At 37.9% G+C, this 23,649-nt stretch overlaps 1 protein-coding gene across 2 annotated transcripts; it reads left to right on the top strand.

Annotated features, from left to right (window-relative positions):
• Positions 1 to 672: 672 nt before the first annotated feature.
• Positions 673 to 19,618, top strand: GDAP1 (ganglioside induced differentiation associated protein 1). 2 transcript variants are annotated; one of them, XM_041768442.1, is made up of 6 exons: positions 673 to 863; positions 1,766 to 1,958; positions 11,805 to 11,978; positions 13,169 to 13,263; positions 15,316 to 15,430; positions 16,432 to 19,618. In XM_041768442.1, exons 1-6 carry the CDS (start codon positions 747 to 749, stop codon positions 16,812 to 16,814), a joined length of 1,077 nt encoding a protein of 358 aa, XP_041624376.1. In that variant the 5' UTR covers positions 673 to 746; the 3' UTR covers positions 16,815 to 19,618. The 2 variants fall into 2 exon arrangements, with proteins under 2 accessions (XP_041624376.1, XP_041624377.1); XM_041768443.1 differs by having other exon boundaries at positions 774 to 863; positions 1,766 to 1,813.
• The last annotated feature ends 4,031 nt before the right edge of the window (positions 19,619 to 23,649 follow it).

Genomic DNA, 23,649 nt, shown 5'->3' with positions numbered 1-23,649 from the left:
ATAAAGCAACTGAATTTGTGAATACTATTGAGTGCCTACAACATGCGAAGCTATTTTGAGTATTTACTCAAATTATTTTGAGTATTTACTCATTTGTCAGGAAAACCTTATGAGGGAAATAGAACTATTACCTCCATTTCAAAAACCAAGACGTGAACCCAAGTAGTTCTGCCCTAAAAATTCTTGGTTTAGCAACTAGGCTATTTTTTAACTTGCCATTTTTTTTTAAATGAGATCTGTTATCATTGATTATTATTTTGCATGACTCCATAAGAGCATCTTCTAATGAAAGCTCCAGGATCCTTGTCCATACGAGCTTCCCTTCCGTGAAGGGCGCTAATCCTCCAAAAGGAAGTTGCTGCTTTTATTATACTTGAGCAACTTCTATTCCACCCCCCAAAACCAATGAGTAATTTGCAATCCACATTGTGCATTGCTCATTTCAGTATTCAGGGACTCTTATTTTAGATGGCTTCGCCTAAAAAAGTGCACTTGCACCTCCTATGTGACTTCCAAACGCCAGAGGCTTTCTGGCACGGAGACGCGCCCCCCACATCTTCGCAGACCCCGCCTGGCAGGCTTTTTGCCGGCAAAACTACACTTCCCAGTGGCCTGTTCGTCCGCGCGAAACCGTCTTTCCAGGCTCCCGGCGGCATCGCGGAAAACCTCCTGACGCTGTGCGGGGCCGCGCGGGGGGAAAAGCACTGGGCTGACGGGCAGGCCCCGCAGCGCTCCCGCACCCCGGGATGGCGCGGAGGCAGGAGGAGCAGAGGGGGCGCGCGCCCTTGATGGCGGAAGGCAAGCCGGACGCGGAGGTCAGGCTCATTCTGTACCACTGGACACATTCTTTCAGCTCTCAAAAGGTAAAGGCCTCTGCCGGGGCGGCGGCGCCGATCAGGTTTCAGCACCGGGACAGCTCCCGCGGGGCCCTCCGGGCTCGCGGCCTCCAGAAGCGGCCTCGGACGCGCGACCCGGTGGGCGCTCTCCCGGGCGCAGCATCCCGTCGAGCGCACTTAGTCTGAGATGCAAAGGCTATGACTCAGGCTCTGCCGCTGATGAAATGCGACAGAAAAGCATCTACTTTAGGTGTTTGGGCGGGAGGCCTTGTCCCCTGGGCCTTGGAGAGCGAGGCAGAGGGAAGCGCCTTCCTGCAACCGCATCATCTTCTTTTACCCTTTGTACGCATTTGCTCTCCTCCACAAGGCCTAGCACATCTAGATATCAGATTCTTTGTTTTTTTATTAAATATTTTTTGTTGGTGTTCAATTTGCCAACATAGAGCATAACACCCAGTGCTCATCCCATCAAGTGCCCCCCTCAGTGCCCGCCACCCAGTCACCCCCACCCACCTCCCTTTCTACCACCCCTTGTTCCTTTCCCAGAGTTAGGAGTCTCGCACGTTCTGTCTCCCTCTCTGATATTTCCCACTCATTTTTTCTCCTTTCCCTTTTATTCCCTTTCACTATTTTTTTGTCTGGGGAGGACACATAATTAGGTTTAGGACGCCAAGAAAGTACTGGTGATGGGAGAGTCACTGTGGAATAAATCAATATAGCCAGAGTTATTTTTGTTCCTCATTCTGTTGTCCTAATTTATAGGATTAAGATGCTAGAATATATCTCACTTGTTAATTCCTAGGATAGGAATAGTTAAAGAGGTTGTTGATAATAATAACTTAGGGAAACACAGAAAGGCTACTTAATGGTATCCAGGGGTGTCAGTTAAAGCCTGCATGTGTTGTAGTAACCAGTGTGAACTCTTTCAGGTGCGCTTGGTAATTGCTGAAAAGGCATTGAAGTGCGAGGAACATGATGTAAGTCTGCCCCTGAGTGAACACAATGAGCCTTGGTTTATGCGTTTGAACTCAACTGGAGAAGTGCCTGTCCTTATCCACGGGGAAAACATTATTTGTGAGGCCACTCAGATCATTGATTATCTTGAACAGACTTTCCTGGATGGTAATGTTAAGGCTATTTGTGATTTCTTGGATTTACTTTCAACACAAATGTGTGTATTCCCTCCCTCCATCCCTCCATCCCTCCCGTTCTCTCTCCCTCCCTTCCTTCTTCCCTTCCTTTTTCCCCTTGGTTTCATGCTAAAAACCTTTTCCATTTCCATAAGCACACAAATACAAATTAGATCAATACCATAAATTTTGTGTAAGCCAGAGTAACTCTATTTAAAAAATTTTGTGTAGCTACAAATTTTAATGTTGGAACTTTCCTTTTACATTCACTTGTAAAAACCTCTGCAGGTGTGTGGTTTGTAGTGGTGAATTTTTAGCCTTGAAAACTCATAACCATTTGAAATGTACACTATGAGTTTTCTCTAGTCTACCAAATAGTTCCATCTTAAAAACAATAGAAGGGAAAAAAGATGAATAAAACTTGGGCAAGGGAGAATGGAATGTTAGTATATTTGGAGATCTTTGCCCTGTGGCTCCTCTATAGTTTGAATTTTATATCTTTTGCAAGGAGTTATAGCACTTAAATTTGTATAGTACTTTTAAGTAATTGACAGTGTGTTTTATGTTAAGCATTTTATAACTTCTATTTAATCTTCAAAAGAACTCATGTGAGACAGGTATGGTAGACTAGTTATTCCCATTGTATTCGAGGAAAAAGAAACAGGGTTGCCTAAGGTAATACAGCTATTTTATGGCAGAGTAGGGCTGGAATGGAAGTCTTTCAAATCCTCGTCTTTATATTATACTAGCTATCTCCCATAGTCATTGCCATTTACATATTGTCTTGCTTGCTCCTAATGACAATCCTTTGAGGTGAACTACAGCTTCACTGGCATAATTGAGAGAACAGAAGGCTCCTAGCTTTCAGCTGAGTACTCTTCTGAAAAAGAAGCTGCATGAGATCCAGTTACTTTTCATCTACCACTAGTTCTGTTGAGGTTAATTGGGCAGGATAAAACTAGAATATAACCCCAAATTACTGGAAGCTGAGAAAGGAAACTACTAGGTCAAAAAATGCTTGAGGTACTTAGAAAAAATTGTATGGGACCTAAACATGTGTGGAGGGAACCCCAGGGAATTAGTTTGGCAATGTGGCTGCCTCTATTTTTATTCCAAGTGTTTGCTTCCCCAGGATTCTGATTGGAGGTTTTAGAGGTGGCCATTGATCTAAACCAAAGAGTTTAATGAACTGTTTTCTCCTTTATGATTACTTGCTATCCCTTATGTATGTATGCTGGGGACTGTACTGAAAATGGTGGCTAATTGATTTAAGACAATTTTTCTCAACCTTGAGCTTTTTGGAAATGGACAAGTCTGTTAAATAATTTGTATTTCTTGGGAAAAGTGGTTATGATATGAATAAAAACTGTATAATAATTCCGTTTTAAATTATCAAAAATCTTAAAAAGATATAGTAAATGAAAAGTCATATTTAAATATTTTGTTGGCATCCCTTGAACTACTACTATTACTAGCATTCTCCTCCTCCTCTCCTTACATTGTTTCTCCTTTAAGATATTCAGTAATATAAAATGTTACTTTATAACATAGTAATGTTAATGATTATTAGGCTTTCTTAGGCGTTTTCTTTTGCTTTGATTATGTAAAAACAAAACTAAAATACATTCTGAGTCCTACTCAAAGAAGGGAAATATTAAGTTCTTCTTGTTGCTGCTTATGGAATCAGAGGAGAAGGCACTGGGACTAAATGTTAAATGAAAGTATGGGAACTAAGGACTTTAATTCTGGCTATACCAATAGAATCAGTAAACAATCAAGAATCCCAGGTCTTAATCTGCAGCTGTTGCTAACTTGTTGCATATCCTTGGTGATTTAGTTTCTCTGTCCTCTTGGATTAGGTGATATAGTTTGGTCAATTGCAGAGATAAAACAAGTCCAGTCAATTCTTATTTCACTCTTTTCTCTTTCCCAGGAGAGTAGTTACTCCATTAAAAGGGTTAAATGAAGAGTAAGGGACCCCAAAACCCATGGTTTGAAGATATGAAGACAGCAAGAAAACAGTTATATAAAAGCTAGTCTGGTCTATGGATGAAGTTAATCCCAATGTATTAAAATAAAAAATAAACATGCATGTGTTATCACAATTACCATTAAGATAATTTGTTATTAAGAACCCCTGGAGATTAGGAAAAGAGCCGAACAAGACAGATGTTAGCCAATTGTCAAGGATGGGGAAAGCTGAATTCTATGAATCTGGCTACTTAAAATGTGTTCCATTGACCAGAAGCATTGGGATTACCTTGGAGCTTGTTAGAAATGCAGAATCTCAGACTCTACCGTAGACATCTTGAATCAGAATCCTCGTTTTAACAAGATCCCCAAGTGATTCATATATACATTAAAATTTGAGAAGCACTACTACTGTGTGTTAAATAATTGCTTAAATTTTAAGCAGCACTTATAAATTACTTATACACACATATGTGTGTGTGTGTGTGTGTGTGTATATATATATATATATATATATATATATATATATAAAACTTTTGAGTATCTCAGTTAAAAGGAACAAGCTTAAATTTTACATTACTGAAGAATGGCTTTAACACTTAAAAAAATAAATCTATTGTGTACCGGGCATGGTTCTAGACATAATGTATCTTAAGTAGAGCCTTTGAGATTACCTCATAAGATACCCTTGTGGAAAAAAGAAGCAAATATGGCTGGATAAAAGTAATGCACATTTTCAGATGAACAACCCACTGTATTGGAGAATATTCATTTATAAATGTCTTGCACAAGGTTGCCCAGTTAGCTAAAGACTTATCCTGTATAATTTTATTATATTTATTTCAATTATTTATAAACAACTATAAACACGGTAAGGTCAGAGACAGCGTCTGTCTCATTAATAGCTCTATTCCCAGTGCTTCATATGGTGAATGTTCTTTAAAAGGAGTTTATTTTTATTTTTGTAAAGATTTATTTATTTATTTATTTATTTATTTATTTATTTATTATTTATTTATTTATTTATGATAGACATAGAGAGAGGCAGAGACACAGGAGGAGGAGGAAGCAGGCTCCATGCTGGGAGCCTGACGTGGGACTCGATCCCAGGACTCCAGGATCACGCCCTGGGCCAAAGGCAGGCGCTAAACTGCTGAACCACCCAGAGATCCCCTTAACAGGAGTTTAATAAACTTTTTTGAATGATTAAAATGGATGAACTTTTGACATCAGCCTGGACAGGGATATCTACTGGTGTTCTTAGAGGTTTCTGTTCTTTGACTTGAGCCTAACAATTCTATAAATGACTTGAATAAGGACATTGTGGAAATACTTTTATATTTGTGGATGACAAAAGCTAAGATAGTTAAAATGATGACTAGTTTGTGAAGTGCTTGTCATTGGACAATAAAATGGAAAAATAATGAAGCAAAGTTTAACAAGGCTAAATGTAGTATGTGAATTAAAAAATCAGGGGCATTAATGAAGGATGGGAGACCTAGCTTGCTAAAAAGTTTTAAATTAAATCTAATAATAAAAAGCTGGTATGATTACAAGTTATTTAAAAGTATAGGTTCTATCTAGAACATGGCAGATTGTGAACTGGTCAGAACATACAACATTTTGTCCAATTATGGGTAGAACTTTGAGGAACATTTACAAGTTAGAGTAGTAAGTGAATGGATATCATGAGACATAGTTGCCCATGCTTATAATAGGAGATTTTAAGTGTATTCAGTCACGTAAAGAATAGAATGTAGTTACCTGTTATCTCCCTTGCTGCCATTTGTCATCCTTATTAGTTTACCAGCTGGGGATTATATTACAAATGATATTTTGCTGACCTGTAGACATTTCTCAACATTTGTATATAGTCAGTATTTATATTCTTATGTTTTTGGGATGAGTCCATTAAATAACCAGTAGTTTGGGGGGAGAAATTTGGTAGCCAAGGCAATCCCTTTCAAGTCTTAGCCTAAAAAAAATTATCTAAATTGGATGATGGCTATGCGTGATTTTTTTAAAGTTTTATTTTTATTTAAGTAGTCGCTACACCCAATATAGAGTTTGAACTCATGACCCTGAGATCATGAGTCATGTACCACTCTGACTGAGCCAGCCAGATACCTCTTAATTTTTTTTTTTTGAAAGCAGTTATTGATGTAGATGTCAATGATATTCCTGAGGTCAAAATTTGGGTTAAAGGAAGAATTTAGAAGCACTCAATTATGGCTGCTCAACCAAGGGCTGGCAAAGAACAATCTATTCATTCTTTTAATAGGTATTTTTGGGGTATTAATTGGTGCAAGGACCTGAGATATTTCAAAGATCCCTAATCATTAGAAGCTTATTAAAGATAGCTTCATTCTGTAAACTTGATAATAATATCAAATTTAATACATGCATATGCTATTATTACTATCAGTTTTACAGAGTCCTTTCCATGTATGTGATACCTTTTTCTCTTCAGGCATGTAATGAAGAGTAGATATACTGAAGCATGCAATTGATTAAACTAGATGATGTGTGATACTTAAGCAAACTAGGGAAACTCAGGAACAGTGGATGTAACAAGTGAATATATGCACAAATACAGATTTTAAAATCTTTTTTTTTTTTTAAGATTTTATTTATCCATGAGAGACACACACACACACACACACAGAGGCAGAGACACAGGCAGAGAGAGAAGCAGGCTTCTTGCAGGGAGCCCGATGTGGGACTCGATCTCGGGACTCCAGGATCACACCCTGAGCAGAAGGCAGACACTCAACTGCTGAACCACCCAGGCATCCCATTATCTAGATATTTCTTATATGACTCATAACCTCTTTCAGTGAACTTAATTTGGCCACTAGGTAATAAAAAAGGGGGTCTGAAATAACTACCAAACACTAGGACATTACTTTTTCTTACTGCCAAATGACTCAGTGGTAACTGGAATCAAGGATGTTATATGGTGAATATGGAATTTTGGTAAATTAATATATAAGAGTTCTGGGAAGATCTTTTTCATGTCTTTGGCTTATATATCTCATTGATTCTTAGGAAATAGAATTTGATTTGGAAATTAAGTATCCTGATATGATATTAAAGTACTATATATAAATCTCATTAGGAAATAAATTTTATAGATAAGATTATGTAAATATCTATTGAACCTCATTTTAAAAACATTAATTCTGAAGTCATTCTTACATTAAAAATGCAGTTATTTAGGTAAGGATTTCCAGTTATTCCAATTTTTATATATTAATGAAAGTCTCTCATATATAGTTGAATAACTTTATGTCTTTTAGCACATCTACTCAAATTGTAGTTAGCACAAAGATTCTAACCAAGTGTGGAGAAAATATGGTATATGGTAAGGAAAAAGAAAATGAGTCTTTAAAACCCATGATTGTGCCAATAAAAGTAGCTTTAAAATGGTGCATATTATCTTATACACCAATGCCACCACCAAGTGATCTAAGTAAAATAAAAAGTCTGCAAGGGGATAAATATAGAAATGAAGTCTGTTTTCATTGTACTAATAATAATAAGGAAGAGCTGAAAGTTATTCAAATAGACCTGAGTAGGGTGGGTGGGGAGGGAGTGTTTCTTGAAAACAAGGCATAATTATGCCTTCTTTATCTGCCATGACTAGGGAACATAGGAAATCAGAGCAATCAATGTAGTAAAATAATGGAAACTTATGCCTATGAGCTCTTAAATTCTATTTAATTTTTTACTCTTGGGGAAACTGAATGTGCTCTCCACCCCCCCCCCCCAACGTGGCTCAAAGCCATTGTTATTCTACCGAGCAATATTGAGACTTGAGACTGTATGCAGCTGTTTGTTCCTGTTAAATAGCTGCAGAATTGCTTTTATTGTATCTTTTCTTTCTGGTTTAAGAAAACTTTTCTCTCATTATTACATCTTTCTGTTTTATTGCTATCTGCACCTGCTTAAATTTAGGTACAGTACAAGACCTGTCTTATCCCCTGCTCGTTCTTCTAGGAAGTCAGGTCATTTGCCTGACTGACATTCATTTACTCTTATTTTTTCTTCCAAATTAGTCACTTATCCTGGTTTTCAGTACAGCAACTCTATTGCCTAATGCTGGAAACTCTTCAATGCCTGCTTCTTAAAAGTCTTTTGATTCCCTGTAGGAATGCCCCTGTAGGCCTTCTATTGCTTTTTCACTCCTGACAGAGGTAGAATAGAAAAACCAGCTTTTTTAAAAAAAGTAATCTCTACACCCAATGTGGGACTTCAACCCATGACCCCAAGATCAAGAGTTGCACGCTCTACTGACTGAGCCAACCAGGTTGGTTTCCTTCCTTCCTTCCTTCCTTCCTTCCTTCCTTCCTTCCTTCCTCCCTCCCTCCCTCCCTCCCTCCCTCTCTTCCTTTCTTCCTTCTTTCCAACATGCTTTATGGAAGGACTAGGAAATAAAATAGAATGAGAGTGAGAGGGAAGATCTGTATAAAATTCAAATGAAATTCCCAGTTGCCTTTTGAAAAACTCTGGTTCCAGAGGCAGTGGATACTATCATGGTCTGGTGTTGAGGAGGACAATGACAGCACATAGCAGGTGTTGCCATGGAGGTCCTGGAAGGGAGACAGTGAAGCTGGAGGAGAACTTTGGTTCAGTGGATATCTTATGCTCTGTCGGACAAAGCGTCTGACAAAGATAGTTACATGGTAATAGTGTCCTGAGTAGAAGGAAATTGTTTTCATGGATTTAAACATTTATCTTCCTTTGAAGAATTAGAGCTCAGCCAGATGGAGCTTCCCCAGAAAGCAATTACTAGACAGTATTTTCTCTGCTCTTACTCACTTTCCCAGAAGGAAGTGGTATGCTCTTCTGAAGACAAGCCCCAGGCCTGGCACCAGAAAGTAGCCTGAGCCAGTGACCATAAATTTAATGACTTGGAAGCATTTTAAAATGCTGTACCAGTTTTGGTTATTAACTTGAGGTTTTTGGACCCCCAGAGCAGTGGTTCTTAAACTTTTTGGTTTCTGGGCCCCTTTATCATAAAAATTATTAAGAACACAGGAGAGCTTTTGTTTATCTATATCTATCAATATTTGCCAAATTAGAAATTAAAACAGAAAAATTTAAAACACACGAATAGGGACGCCTGGGTGGATCAGCGTTTGAGTGTCTGCGTTTGACTTAGGGTGTGATCCCAGAGTCCCAAGATCAAGTCCCACATCAGGCTCCCTGCATGGAGCCTGCTTCTCCCTCTGCCTGTGTCTCTGCCTCCTTCTGTGTGTCTCTCGTGAATAAATAAATAAAATATTCAAAAAAAATAAAACACATGAATACACAAGCCAGCATGTCATTAACTGTCAGAATGATAGAGCCATATGTCCTGTAGCCTCTGGAAAACTGTGCTTGCTGTACCCTTGAGGGACAATAAAAGTGAAAAATCAATTAAAATTGCAGTATTACTATAAAAGTAGCTTTGACTTTGTGGACTCCCTGAAAGTTTCTTGGGGAAGCCCAGGGATCCTTAGACCACATTTTGAGGACCGTTGCTCTAAGTGGTCTATGAATAGAATTCAAGAGATTTGAGATCTTAGAGGGGAAAAAGATGATCTTTATCTTCACTAATTTCCAACAGAACTTATGACTTCCTTTCGTTTCCAATGTAGGCATAAACCAAAGCAATATTAGGAGTTCCTGTGACTTTCTTACCAATAGAAATCACAGATATGTTCGTAGCATGTCAAGTTATTGCAAAGTTATCTTAAAAATAACTTTGAAACTATGGTAGTTATTAGACCTGCTGCTAGATCTTGTTAATGTATTAATAAAAGGTACTCATATTAAAATTTTATAATTTAAAATTAATTTGATAAATATATAATCAATTTCCTTTGCATTTTTTTTATGTCTTGTATGTTTAAGAACATTATTTTGAGGGATCCCTGGGTGGCGCAGCGGTTTGGCGCCTGCCTTTGGCCCAGGGCGCGATCCTGGAGACCCGGGATCGAATCCCACATCGGGCTCCCGGTGCATGGAGCCTGCTTCTCCCTCTGCCTGTGTCTCTCTGCCTCTCTCTCTCTCTCTCTGTGACTATCATAAATAAATAAAAATTAAAAAAAAAAGAACATTATTTTGAGAAGAGATCAGTGGCACAAAAAAGGTTAAGAACTTTTTAGTATTTCAAGGACCTTAGAAAGACTCTAGACTTTTGTCCTCATGGAAATGTCTACCAGGCATTGGTTGGGATCCTAGTGATATACTGAGATCCTGAAAGGTCAGCAGGAAGTGTGCTCTAGTTGGGTAAATCCACTGTTGACAAGCAGTATGTGGCTGACACTTCATTCTTGGTTATTCCAGTGCAGACTTCAGAATTGGACTCCTCAGCAGGGAATTAGATATTTGCCTACTGTTTGAGGGAGTAATCCATCTTATTTTTTCTTAGAGAGTCAGAAATAGTCTGTTGGCTTAGAAAACTTGTTCTACTTGGATTATGGCATTATGAGATCTTGTCTGAAATGCTCTGCAACCTACTCTGAATTGTCAACACTTATGAATGAGTGTGGGATAGCTCAAAAGGATTCTGAATTAAATAATCCAAACTAAGAAATAAATGAATAAATTGAGGCTATTCTTCTCACTTGTTGGAATAAGCTCGTTGGCATTTTTCAGGGGCAATTTGAGTGTCAGGAAGTGATTCTCTAGGGACATAGTCCTGAGTTTTGGATCTCATGGTTCATCTTTTTTTTTTTTTTTTCTAAGACTTTGTTTATTTATTTGAGAGAGAGAGAAAGACAGAGATAGCAACCGAGATAGCACAAGTAGGAGGAGAGGGAGAAGCAGGCTCCCCGCTTAGCAGAGAGCCCAATGTAGGGCTTGATTTCAGGACCCTGGGATCACGACCTGAGCTAAAGGCAGATGCTTAACTGACTGATCCACCCAGGCACCTTCATGTGGTTCATCTTTATTCTTCTTGGATAGTTTCTGAAATGTAAACCCTTTTGAAGATGTTACAATGATGTTGTCTGCCTTGCATTAGCTGAGAATGCCTTAGCCTTTATGTCCTGGTTAACTGCTACAGAGCTTCTCCAGCTCAAATATTCTATAACAACTAGAAATTTGGGAATATATTCATTAATTGAAATTTACTGAACACCTACTATGAGCCAAACATTATATTAGGTACTGGGAACTCAATAGAGAACAGTACATGGTCCCAGCCCTCAAGTACTCTAGAGTCTAGAGTTTAACAGTAAATGAGGATTTATGTAGAACCCACTTTCTAGACATAAAAATATTAGAAATTCATGGTGAATTCTGTGAAGATTGTCAGCTCACATTCATATAGCATCAACAGGGTCACTTGGTATTAATTGGAACCTAGGAAAGAGGAATCTCAGATTATCTTTTCATAATGAGCTTTCATTCACCTAATGAACCTTTATTAATAGCCTAAAATGTGTGAGACATTATGATAGACAGTGGATCACAGCTCCCTGCCCTGAAGAAACTCATAGGATACAAACAACCAATTAAGGTGATAAGGCTATGATAGTATATGTACAAAGGTATTTTTCATGTACGGAGGAAGGCACACCTGACCCAATCAGATTTTGGTAGTTGTAGGAGGTTAGGGAATATTCTATAGAGGAGTTGGCATCCTGAGGGTCGAGCAGCAGTTTGTAAGGTTGAAAAATGAGAGAATTTTAATGTAATCACGGTTTGGACTCTAGTCTGGTACATCAGTCCTTTTCTAATTTTGAATGTCTGGTTTGGGGAGATATGTTTGAAGTGCCTTGATTTAATATTGAAAATGTTCATGAGGGGGTTTGGGTTTTTTATTTTGCTTTGGATGTCACCTCTCATTTATAACTTTTTCTTTTAATGTTTGTAGAAAAAACACCCAGGTTAATGCCTGATAAAGGAAGCATGTACTACCCACGGGTACAACATTATCGAGAACTGCTTGACTCATTGCCAATGGATGCCTATACTCATGGCTGCATTTTACATCCTGAGCTAACTGTGGACTCCATGATCCCTGCTTATGCAACCACAAGGATTCGCAGTATGTAACAATCTTAAAGACTTCGAATTCTGTCTCAGAGTTCTTTTAATTCATTTTTGAGATGGGGCTCATCTCATGAAGACTTGGGGACAGGGTTGTTAGGTTTGCTTCATGGATGTTACAGATCAATCCATGCACCAGTCGGATTAATATGTGCTTCAGCTATTCAGCTGGACATTTATTATCTATGGGAGCTGATTTTCCATCTCTTGGTCTTGAGGGCCAAGCTTGGGTGAAACTCAGAAGAGTAGCCTGTGGAAAAATAAGGAACATAACATGTTCTCATAGAAGATAGACTAAGAATCATGAAATCTGGAATCTGGGGGGCAACTAAATGTACATTTCTGGTCCTTAGTTTTGTTTCATTATGTGAGGGAACTGGACTACAGGCTGTCTAACCATTACTCTGCCTCTAAATTCAGGTATTTGAGATGTATTAAGATTGAGTTGTGATACCCAGCTCCTTCTTTTTCTGAGGACACAGATGGTCAGTGCATGGGATGTGGAGGAGAAGGGGTGTTCTTTGGCATAGGTGATTGAGATAGGAAAGTAAGGGAAAGTGGCTGTGGTCAAACTCTGGGAGTGTATAATTAGGAATACTCAAACCCAGATCTTCTAATTCTAGAAACCACATTCTTTCCATTACATCATACCTCACCTTTATAATTCTCTTACTTATGTTATTTTTCTTTCCTTTTGATACTTCTTCTCTCCTCTTCCATCCCCTCCTTCCTTTTTTCCTTTTTGCTTTACCTTCTTGTTCCTCCTCCTTCTCTTCATAAGTATTCATATGATTTGAAACAGGTGGCCTGAATATAATTCTATCACCTAGAGTTAATATATTTTTAAAAACAAAGCCTTTTCCTTCTCTTCATATAGAAGTCCATTAATAAAAACTTGAAAGATATTGAAAGGTAGAGCCACCACTCTGCACTGAGCACTTCTGACCTGCTAGGCCTTGCTCTAAGTGCTTTCCTGGGTGCCTCACATTTAATCCTTAGCCTATGTGGCAGACACTCTGATAGTTCCATTTTAAATTTGAGGAAACTGAGGCACAAAGAGGTCTAAGGCAGAGTCAGGGCATGAGCCCTAGAGCTCATGCCCTTACCATGGAGTGTCCTAGCTTCTCCTTGTTTCTTGTTTAGAAGGGAGGAAATAATTTCCTATTTCAAAAATGATTTTATTATCAGGCCAAATTGGTAACACAGAATCTGAACTGAAAAAACTTGCTGAAGAAAACCCAGATTTACAAGAGGCATACATCGCAAAACAGAAGCGACTTAAAGTAAGTAAACCAGGCTGTCCTCAGTTGACATCCACTGTTTGCATTCCATGTTCTACATTTTGTAGTCTCACTATTTCTAGGACATCTTCTCTTAAATATTTGCAAATCACCAGTGCACGTTACCTTTTGCTTACGCTCTGCTTTTAGAAAGAATTTTCCTTTGATTTAATAGTCAGACCTGATGACAGTTGCTTAAAAGGTAGATTTTGCTCATGCTGGCTGGTTACCAAGGAAAGTTGTAAAATGTAAAAGCAAGTTCATAATATACACTATCAATCTGTCATTTCGGGTACTCTGCCACTTTTTAAGGCCTAGCTAGAACTTCAGGACTTTTTTTTTTTAATACCAATAAGGTAATTGGCAAATTTGTTCTTATATTATACTCTTCTCTGTTCTCTTATTTTTTTTCTTACCTTTCACCCATTTCTTCCACGTCTAACTCCCACCTCTGGCAACCACCAATCTATTGTCTATGAGCTTGGGTTTTGTTTTGTTGTTATTATTGTTGTTTTTTGACTCCACATTTAAGAGAGATCCTACAGCATTTGTCTTTGACCTATTTCACTTAGCATAATTCCCTTGAGGTATAGTTACGTGAGTGCAAATGGTAAAACTTCATTATTCTTTGTGGTTGAATAATATTCCATTGTATGTATATCCCACATCTATTCATTCATCCATTGATGGGCACTAAGCTTGTTTCTTGGATATTGTAAATGAAGGTGCAATGAACATGGGAGTGGATATATCTTTTTGAGTTAGTGTTTTTGTTTTCTTTGGATAAATACCCAGAAGTGGAATTTCTGGATCACCTGGTGGTGGTTCTATTTGTAATTTTTAAAGGAACTTATGTATTGTTTTCCAGAGTGGCTGCACCAGTTTACATTCCCACCACTAATGCGCGATTGTTCCCTTTTCTCCACATCCTTGCCAGCACTCACTTCTGGCCTTTTTGATAACAGCCATTCTAACGGCTGTGAGGTGATAGCTCACTGTGGTCTGGATTTTCATTTTCCTGATGATGAGTGATGTTGCACACCTTTTTATGTACCCACTGGCCTTCGATGTGTCTTCTTTGGAAGAATGTCAATTCAGAACCTCTGTACATTTTTAAATCAGATTTTATTGTTGTTGTTGCTATTGTGTTGGAGTTCTTTATATATTTTGGATGTTAACCCCTTATCAGATACATAATTTGCAAGTATTTTCTCCCATTTAATAGGCTACCATTTCATTTTGTTTTTGGTTTCCTCTGTCATGCAGAAACTTTTTAGTTTGATGCAGTCCCACTTGTGTGCTTTTGCTCTTGTTGCTTTTGTTTTTGTATAAGATTCAAAAAATTATTGCCAAGACCTACATCATGAAGCTTACCACCTCTGTTTTCTTCTAGGAGCTTTATGGTCTTAGGTCTTATGTTCAAGTTTTTAATCCATTTTGAGTTAAATCCATTCTGACTTGTCTGCCTCTTAAGGAGCAGGGCTTTGTTTCATCTGTTCCAGTCAGCCTTTCTCTTTCTGAGGTGATTCTTTCCTTAGGGCCCAAGAACACACACAAGCTTCCCCCATATTAAAAATGTAGCAAACGTCAACACTCATCACCTTCCTCAACTTTCCATCTTCCTTTATCTCAGCTAAGTGAGCTGCTCAAAAGAAATGCCTGCACACACAGCACTTCTTACTTTGCACTCAGTGTCTAAGTCACTGCATTCAGATTTCTCCCTCAGCCTGACCCTTCAGTTGTTCATTCCTTGAAAGCTGTTGAAATTCCATTTGTTAGTTGGGGGCTGAGAGGAGTCTCTTTTGCTCCTTATATTCTTTGCCATCTCTGGTCGTCTAGTGTATGGGAGTTACCTGTGGACCAGTGGGTCTGGTCAGTGGAGTATTCTCACAGCCAGAGCATTTTCCCTCAGGTTTTCTTTTGCTTTAACATTATTCTCTATCTTCTCATTGCCTCAGATAAATAGACTCCAACTTTTTAAGAGTTTATATCTGCTTTGCTCTGTGTTGTTTTTTGCAAGCATCAATAACCTATTTAGTTATTTTTGCTAATTAGTCAAAGCTGCTTGACCATGACAATGTCAAATATTTGAAGAAAATTCTTGATGAACTGGAGAAAGTCTTGGATCAGGTTGAAACTGAGTTGCAAAGAAGAAATGAAGAAACCCCAGGTAGGTTCTTATTTGTGTGTGTGTGTTTCTCTTTTTCTGGATCCCAGGCATGTTATATTTATGGGAATATTATTAGATTTTACCAAAAACATTCTGTAATCTGTTTTTTGTTATTCTTATTCATGGGCAGTTTAAATTATCATGGCAACAATAATACTGAACTCAGCAAAACCCAGATCTCTAATGGTAACCCAATCAGTGTCTATGTGAAATGTGACTGGTGGAGGATTTTTCTGCCCAATTTAAAGTTATGGTTGAGAGATTCCTACTTAGCCTGTTTGACACATTTGTAATTATAGTAGTTCATTTGGTTGAATAACCTGAGTAATTAGCTTGAAAGCTTCCTCTAGTTTTACCCCAGGCAGGGGGAATACTTCCAATCTGAAGTATGAAATGGGGGCTGGCCTATGTATATCTGTAGGCTGGCTGGTGAGCATCTGTGTATTGTACCTGTGAACCTAACCGCAGGATCCAGCCATTGCCCAGGTGCATGCCCTTGGACCATTTGCAACTATTCTCATTGGCAACAAAGTTGAAGACCATGTTACATGAAACATACTTCACAATAGGAACTTTCTTTTGCTTTATGTGAGTGAGGAGGAGCAGCAATCACTGAGTAACATTCCAGGCCCAATTTTATGAATTTTTCTAAGGTTCACCTGCTGTTCTCCTAAGCCAGGAGGAAAGATCTGTTGACTCCTCTGGCTTGGAGGCTCTCAACTCCTCAGAATCCTTTTCAATATCAAAGATAGATTTGAACTCAAGTAGCTCCCGTTTCACCCAAGGATGTAGGTAGCTGGCAGGTACTAAGCAAATCTCCCTTTGCTTGGGTGACATTGGCATGGACTTTGTCTTAGGATAAGTTTGTCAAGAAAATGTACCACGGCCTTCATCTTTTCACTGTTCTCACACTTGCCCTTACGACCACGATGAAAGATGCCAGCTAGAGTCTCTCTGTACAGCTCTTGCCCCTAATTCTCCATGTCCCTTTCTCTGATTAGAAGAGGGCCGCCAGCCTTGGCTCTGCGGAGAATCCTTCACTCTGGCAGACGTCTCTCTCGCTGTCACATTGCATCGACTGAAGTTCCTGGGGTTTGCGAGGAGAAACTGGGGAAATGGAAAGCGACCAAACTTGGAAACCTATTACGAACGTGTCTTGAAGAGAAAAACATTTAACAAGGTTTTAGGACATGTCAACAATATATTAATCTCTGCAGTGCTGCCAACAGCATTCCGGGTGGCCAAGAAAAGGGCCCCAAAAGTTCTTGGCACCACCCTTGTGGTTGGTTTGCTTGCAGGAATGGGATATTTTGCTTTTATGCTTTTCAGAAAGAGACTTGGCAGCATGATATTAGCACTTAGACCCAGACCAAATTATTTCTAGGCTTGTAGGGATCTGGTGGTGGCAACTCATCCAACCATTCAACTAGGCCCTTGTTCACTCTTCCAGGCCCACTGAAGAATGACCCTGGGCAATTAGTAAAAAGCATAATTTACTTTACTCTTTGGGTAGTTTTGTGGGGAGAAGAGGTAATGAAAATGTTTTTGTGGGCTGGTAACTTTGAGATTACTTATTTGCAAACCTGAACTAATCCATCCTTAAAACATGTGCAAGGTCAAAATATGTAAATGCTGACAAAGAACTAGACCTCTAACTCAGAATGCCAGTTCAAGGTCTGAATTACTTTTTGGGAGAAGGTTCTTACTATGAGCAGACAGTAATCATCTGTGATTGCCCATAGCTCTTCATCTGAGACAATCTGGATGTGCTGAGTGTTGAGTAGTTAGCAACATTTTCCACTGGAATTCAGAAATCATCTTTGTTTCACAACCTGGGTTCTGACAGCAGCAGGGTACAATAGTACTTCACATTATCACTCTGAGATTCAGGCAGAAATGAGAAAGACAAAGGGAACAGGGAGAGGGTTAATGAAGTCTATCTAGTGAAGAACAGTAGAAGGCAACCTCCAGGCACTTCCAATGCCACTCATGGCTGCATATCCCCTTAGTAAACATCAGACTACTTATGGCCACTGCCCGTGTATTCTCCTATACTTAAGACCTTGGGGAAATGACTAGGGAGTTACTGGGGGGAGTGGGCTGGAGAAAACTCTCGGCTTTACACTTACAGCACCTCATCTGACCTTAGTATTATTTTAAATGCACATGATTCACACTTGTTTTAATAAGACTAACTGCTTATATACTTGGGTGTGGAATGCCCACTGGAACATGTCTGCCTAGCATTTACATAAAAGTCTTAAGTGGTTCTTTTCCTCACAGTTCCCCAACTGGATGGTACCTGTGAGATAGCACTCCTGTGGACCTTTGTGTCCAGTCAGTGGGGAGTCTTGGCTTCTACAGCTCTTTTTAGCACACAAGTGGAAGTCAGGTGAATGTCTCAGCTAATTACTAACATGGCATGTGGCTAAGTGGATATTTTAATGATCTGGAAGTACTAAATATGCTCATTCTGTATTTGAAAAGTCTGGTGTGTTAAAAAAAAAACTGTTGCCTAGACCTTGCATCTGTTTATTGTCATTAACAAGGCCTTAAAAGGTTAAAGAGAAAGGTCTAGTCTTAGTCTGTGGAAATTAATTTAGGGGAAATGAAATAAGTTGATAGTGATGTTCACTTATATTCATTCATGTATGTCTAGGGATTTCAGGGGGGTACCTCAGTCCATCTAGAAGGGACAACCCCACTGTGCCCCATGAACAATTATTCAACTACATCCTACACAGCACTCAGGAAAAAATTTTTCATGGTGACATGAAGATACAGTTTCCCTGAAGCTAGTCTGAAAGGAGTTGGGGTACAGTTTTAGGTCTCTGGCTGGAAGTATGTACAGAGAATGATAAGCTAAGTAAGGTTCCAGCAAACAATAAAAGCTTGTTTGGATTGCCTCAGATTGGCTATGCAAAACAGCCAAAGAATGTACTGAATTTTCATTAACAGGAAACAGTCATACATAGGAAATGATGACTTTTTGATGGTAAAATGAGTCTATAATTCCATTTCATGAATCAGTTGTTTTAGAAAATTCTGATGAAATCGATATTCCATTTTGCAAAATTTGCAAAATTAGTTTTCAAAAATTAGTAACATCCCCATGTAAACTCAATACAACAATAATTAACAGACTGGCAGCTTTTCTGATGTCTTAATATTGCTCCTCAGTGCATTGTCATAGAGATTGGCTGGATTTGTTTGTTGCTGGCACACTCCAATTCGTATGTTCCTGAAAGAGCCACAAAACTGGTTATTTAGTAGTTCATTGTGTTCCTGAGATCTTTGTATCACCCTCTTAGAAGAATTCAGACATGAAGAGGACACGATTGGGTTTTTATAAAAATCTACAAAGTTTATTTACCTATAGAGAGGCTGTTGATTAAGAATAAAGATTAGAAGCCTAGTGCTGGCTTTTCTTAAATTTATTTTATTACTGAGTCAGAGAAAGTCTACTGGGAAGTATAATTTTCTGATATAGTTTCATTGGAAATATGCTTGTGTCAATATTAAAGATGATGCATCATAGTGATTTCGCTTGTTTCATGGATACTCCTGGGTTTAGACTAATAAAATGTTTGGGGTCATAATGCCCACTAGATGTCGCTGTTCACACAGTAGTCTGAGCTGGGGCATTAGGTTCAGCAAGCCTTCTAAAATGGCCCAAGTGAAGATAAACATTAATGACCTTAGTTTCTGAAATGAAGGTATCTTGATCAGATCATTCATCTGTAAAAAAGCTTGAGGCACATGTAGTATTGATTTCTAATGCTTTGGAAGGGATAAAAGTATCACAACTATGTCAGGCTAAAGAGCTAAACAAATACTGTTAGCAAAATAAGCACTTCTATCTTTTTTTTTTTCATGATCATTGGTGACTGGCCCGTGTGCTCCTCAGTTTCCAGAGTTTGTATAAATATCAACATTATAAAAATGCCTGAGGTACTAAATTTAAGTTGGCTATGTATGTCTAAATACATAAATACTATTTTATTGTTATTGCAATTACATGCCCTTTGAATCCATTTTTCTTTAATTGCAGATACTTGTAAATGTTTGCTTGATTTTTAGGAATTACTGATATCGGCACCAGAGTTCTAGGTATTTTGGTGTTGTTGAATGTAATAGATCAAGATACTATTCTGCCTGTAAAATCAATAAAAGTAACTGGATAATGAATCTGAACTCTAAAAGTGTTAATTTTATAATCTTTTTAAAGAAAAGAGATTTCGTTTAAATCAAAGGATACGGTGGTAACTGGAAAGAATAAAGTAGGCAAAGGCTTTAGATATTAAAGATATTTAGCTACAGGATGCCATATTTTCCTTATAACAATTACTGACTCATGATTTATTTAAATACACACAGTTTTATAATGAAAAGAATAACATATTGCTCTGGGGTACCTAAGTGGTGCAGACAGTTAAGTGTCCAACTCTTGATTTTTGGCCCAAGTCATGATCTCAGGGCCAGGAGATTAAGCCCCTTGTGGCTCCATACTCAGCACAGAGTCTGCTTGAGTTTTTCTCTTCCCTGCCCCACCCCACTGTACTCTCTCTATCAATCAATCTTAAAAAAAAAAAAAAAGAATAACATATTGTTCTTGAACATTAAAGGCGTTCTTTTGCAGCTACCTAACAGGATAGACATGAAATGACAAATATCAAGAGAATATTGTTTTTTCAAAATAATTTCGTTACATGTTTACTCAGTTTCAAAGATGACTTTTATGATATTTATGGATATTTTTTATATAGCTAATTCACTTTTATTGAGTTATATATTATGAATATTCAACTTATTATCTATATTTCCAGCCTTGGCCATTATTCTAGTCATCAGATAGAAACTGAATATTATTTTTGTCTTACAAGGAACAAAGTAAATGAGAACCTAATTGACTTTATTTTCCCTGAGTTTGTTAGCAAAACAACAAAACCACAATATCGAATACCCATAGAAAGTCAAATGATATACAATTCCATTGTCTATTCAGAAAAGGGGAAAACACCATATTAAAGACACAAAAGTCAAATTAATGCACCAAATAGATTGGTATTTAGTCATAACTTTCATATTGTTTATGCCAAATATTTGGCTCCTTTATATTGTTATTCTTTACATATTCATCTCAGAATGCCTTTGTTTTCTAATTTTTCACAACACTTTTGTTATACAAGGTAGGGTAGAAGTTTCCAAACCAAGTAAGGAAGTATAATTTCTAGAGTGAGGATGATAGATTTAATTATGTTTTACACTGTGAAAATGGAGAGAGGGAGAGAAAAAGAGAATTCCCTTCGTGTATTAGAAGGGCAGTACACTGAAGAAAGCAGTATCTTGTATTACTTAATCTGAGTTGAGCCCTGGAATTTTGTCTTAGGAAGGGAGAAGGACTGATATATGGGTCACAAGGCAGCAGGGTGGAGCAGGCTCTGAGGTATAAAACAAGGCCAGGTGGAGCTTGAGACAAAATATACGTATAACAGGCCCTGATATACTCTGATTCCAGCAGGTGGTGTATCTCATTATAAAGCTCCCTTTGGGAAAGCTAGATGTTTTTGTCTTCAGCCTTTCACTCTATTTGTTATTTATACATTGGCTTCTGGATTACAAGGTATTGTCTTTAAATTCCCTAACTAGAGAAAAACCAATAGTATGGATGAAAATATAAAGATGTTAATGAAATCTAATGTACATGGAAATCAGGTTTCCCTGCTAACAGAAATATTCACATCCATATACATAAAGTTAATTCCTAACCAGATAGGTAATTTTTCAGACATACGGCTACTATGTATACATTTTTGTACCAACAGATTAAGCTATCTTTTGAATTTAAGAATCTGATATTCAACAGTCTCTTACAAACATCAAATACACATCATAATAAAAATATAATGGTATACTTTTAGCAATTCCACACTTAAGCTCAATGAATAAAAAAGTAAAGATTTACATTGAAAAACTGATATGAACTAAAAATTGTTAGCAGTAAAAGTAGAGGTGGCTATGTTTTAAAAATGGTCAAAAATTTGTCTCATTCTCTTGCAATGTGATGTTACAAATCCTCTTGTAATTTCAAATCCTCAGATCATGACTATTTTAGGCTTCCTAGAAAGGAACTTACCAGAGATATTAGACAGTAGCTAGTAATGAAAGTCACTAGACGTCCTCATTAATACCTTGTTAATCCTCCAGGCAAAAGTCAGGACTATGCCCTCACATAAGGCGTAAGTTGGAAGAGTTTTTCAGTCTTGGCACTATTGATATTGTAGGCCGGGTAATTCTTGTGTAGATCTGTTTTTGTGTGTTGTGGGGTGTTTAGTGGCATTCCTGGCCTCTACCTACTAAATGCCAGTGGCTCCCCATTTATTTCCTGTTTTGACAACCCGGAACATCTTCAGATTTTACTGAATGTCACTTGGGGAGAAAAGCATCTCCAGTTGAACAGCTCTATTCTACAAACCCTAACAAAGCCTAAAACAAACACTGACAAAATCTGCAGGGGAGATAGATATTGGATGTTGGATCCTGCCAAGTTAGAGTACTTGGGAAATGTCTTGGGCTCCCATATGTCCTCCATATCAAAGCATAAAATCAAACCTATGTAATTTAAAAGTTATTAGCCAGTAATTGAGCTGCCTCCCAGAACAAGAATCAATACCCGTCAGAGGGAAGATAACAGGATCCAGAATCTCTATAACATACTGCTATCAATGTCCAGTACACAATTAAGAAATTACCAGACACTGAAAGATACAGGAAAATAGGATCCAAAATCAATCAAAAAGATGATAGTAAACAGCAGCAGAATGGGGTGTGACCCAAATGTTGGATTTAGCAAAGACTTAAAACGGCTAAAGGACAATATATATTCATAGAATTAAAATAAAATGTAGTCCGATTGAGCCAACAGATTAGGCGTTGGAGAAATGAAAACCACAATAAAGAACCAAATAGAAGGGGATCCTTGGGTGGCTCAGCAGTTTGGCGCCTGCCTTTGGCCCAGGGCGCAATCCTGGAGTCCCGGGATCGAGTCCCGGGATCGAGTCCCGGGATCGAGTCCCACGTCGGGCTCCTGGCATGGAGCCGGCTTCTCCCTCCTCCTGTGTCTCTGCCTCTCTCTCTCTCTCTCTATCATGAATAAATAAATCTTTTTTTTTTTTTAAAGAACCAAATAGGAAAGCACTGTAACTAAAGTGAAAAATTCATCAGATAGCTTCCACAGCAGATGGGAGACCACAAAGAAAAGATGAGGGAGCAGAACCTCAGGGACACATGAATAATAACTCGTTTAATATATGTGTTATAGGAGCACTAGAAAGAAAGTAAGAATGGGTGGAAAAACATTAAATGCCAAATTTCCTAAATTTGATGAAAAATGTTGATTTACAAATTCAAGAAAATCACTGAATTCAACGAATGATAAATACCAAGAAAGCAAAACTTAAACATTGTTGAAAATAGCCAGAAGGGAAAAAAAGTCACATAACACTGAATTGAACAGTAAGAATACTTGCTGGGTTCTCATCAGAAACAGTGGATATCAGAAAACAATGGAAATGTCTGTAAAATGTTGATGGGGGAAAAAAATCCTCAGAATTCTGTATCTGAAGAAAATATTTCTTAAAAATTAAGTGAAATAAAGACATTTTCCTGATAAATGCAAACACAGTAATAAATTAAATCCAGTAGACCTGCAAAACAAAGTGTTACAGGCATTCTTCTGACTGTTAGAGCAATGAGATCTGATGGAAAACCAAATCTACAGAAAGAAAAAACTAAAGAGTTCTGGGAATGGCAGATAAGTGGGTGGTATAAAAGATTATTTTTATTAGTTCATCATTTACTTAAAAGGACCTGATTGTTTAAAACAAAACTAATAGCATTGTATATTGTATTTTATAATATATGAAGAAACAAATATATCACAAAAAACACAAAAGTAAAAAGTGATGGATAAATGAAATATTGTAAGGCTGTTAGATTTGCATATGAAGTATGAAGAAGGATGTGTCAAGGACAAAGTAACAAGTGTCTAGCTTGAAGTAGTACAATTTTGACTCCAAATAGACTCTGATAAGTTAAGAAAGCAGTGATGTCACTGGAAGAATACTAAAAATTAATTTTATAAAAAGCTAAGAAACCAACAGAAGGGATAGAAATAAAATACCACCACCACCACCAACAACAAAACAGAAGAGAAATGG

The sequence above is a fragment of the Vulpes lagopus genome, chromosome 9 (genome assembly GCF_018345385.1).
Source record: "Vulpes lagopus strain Blue_001 chromosome 9, ASM1834538v1, whole genome shotgun sequence".
NCBI lineage: Eukaryota > Metazoa > Chordata > Mammalia > Carnivora > Canidae > Vulpes > Vulpes lagopus.
This window is presented reverse-complemented; position numbering and strand designations above follow the sequence as displayed.

Coding starts and splice junctions, on each gene's coding strand:
- GDAP1 (XM_041768442.1), top strand. CDS start 747: ATGGCGCGGAGGCAGGAGGAGCAGAGGGGGCGCGCGCCCTTGATGGCG. Junction 1,959..11,804: donor TGAACAGACTTTCCTGGATG/GTAATGTTAAGG, acceptor TAATGTTTGTAG/AAAAAACACCCAGGTTAATG. Junction 13,264..15,315: donor CAAAACAGAAGCGACTTAAA/GTAAGTAAACCA, acceptor TTTGCTAATTAG/TCAAAGCTGCTTGACCATGA.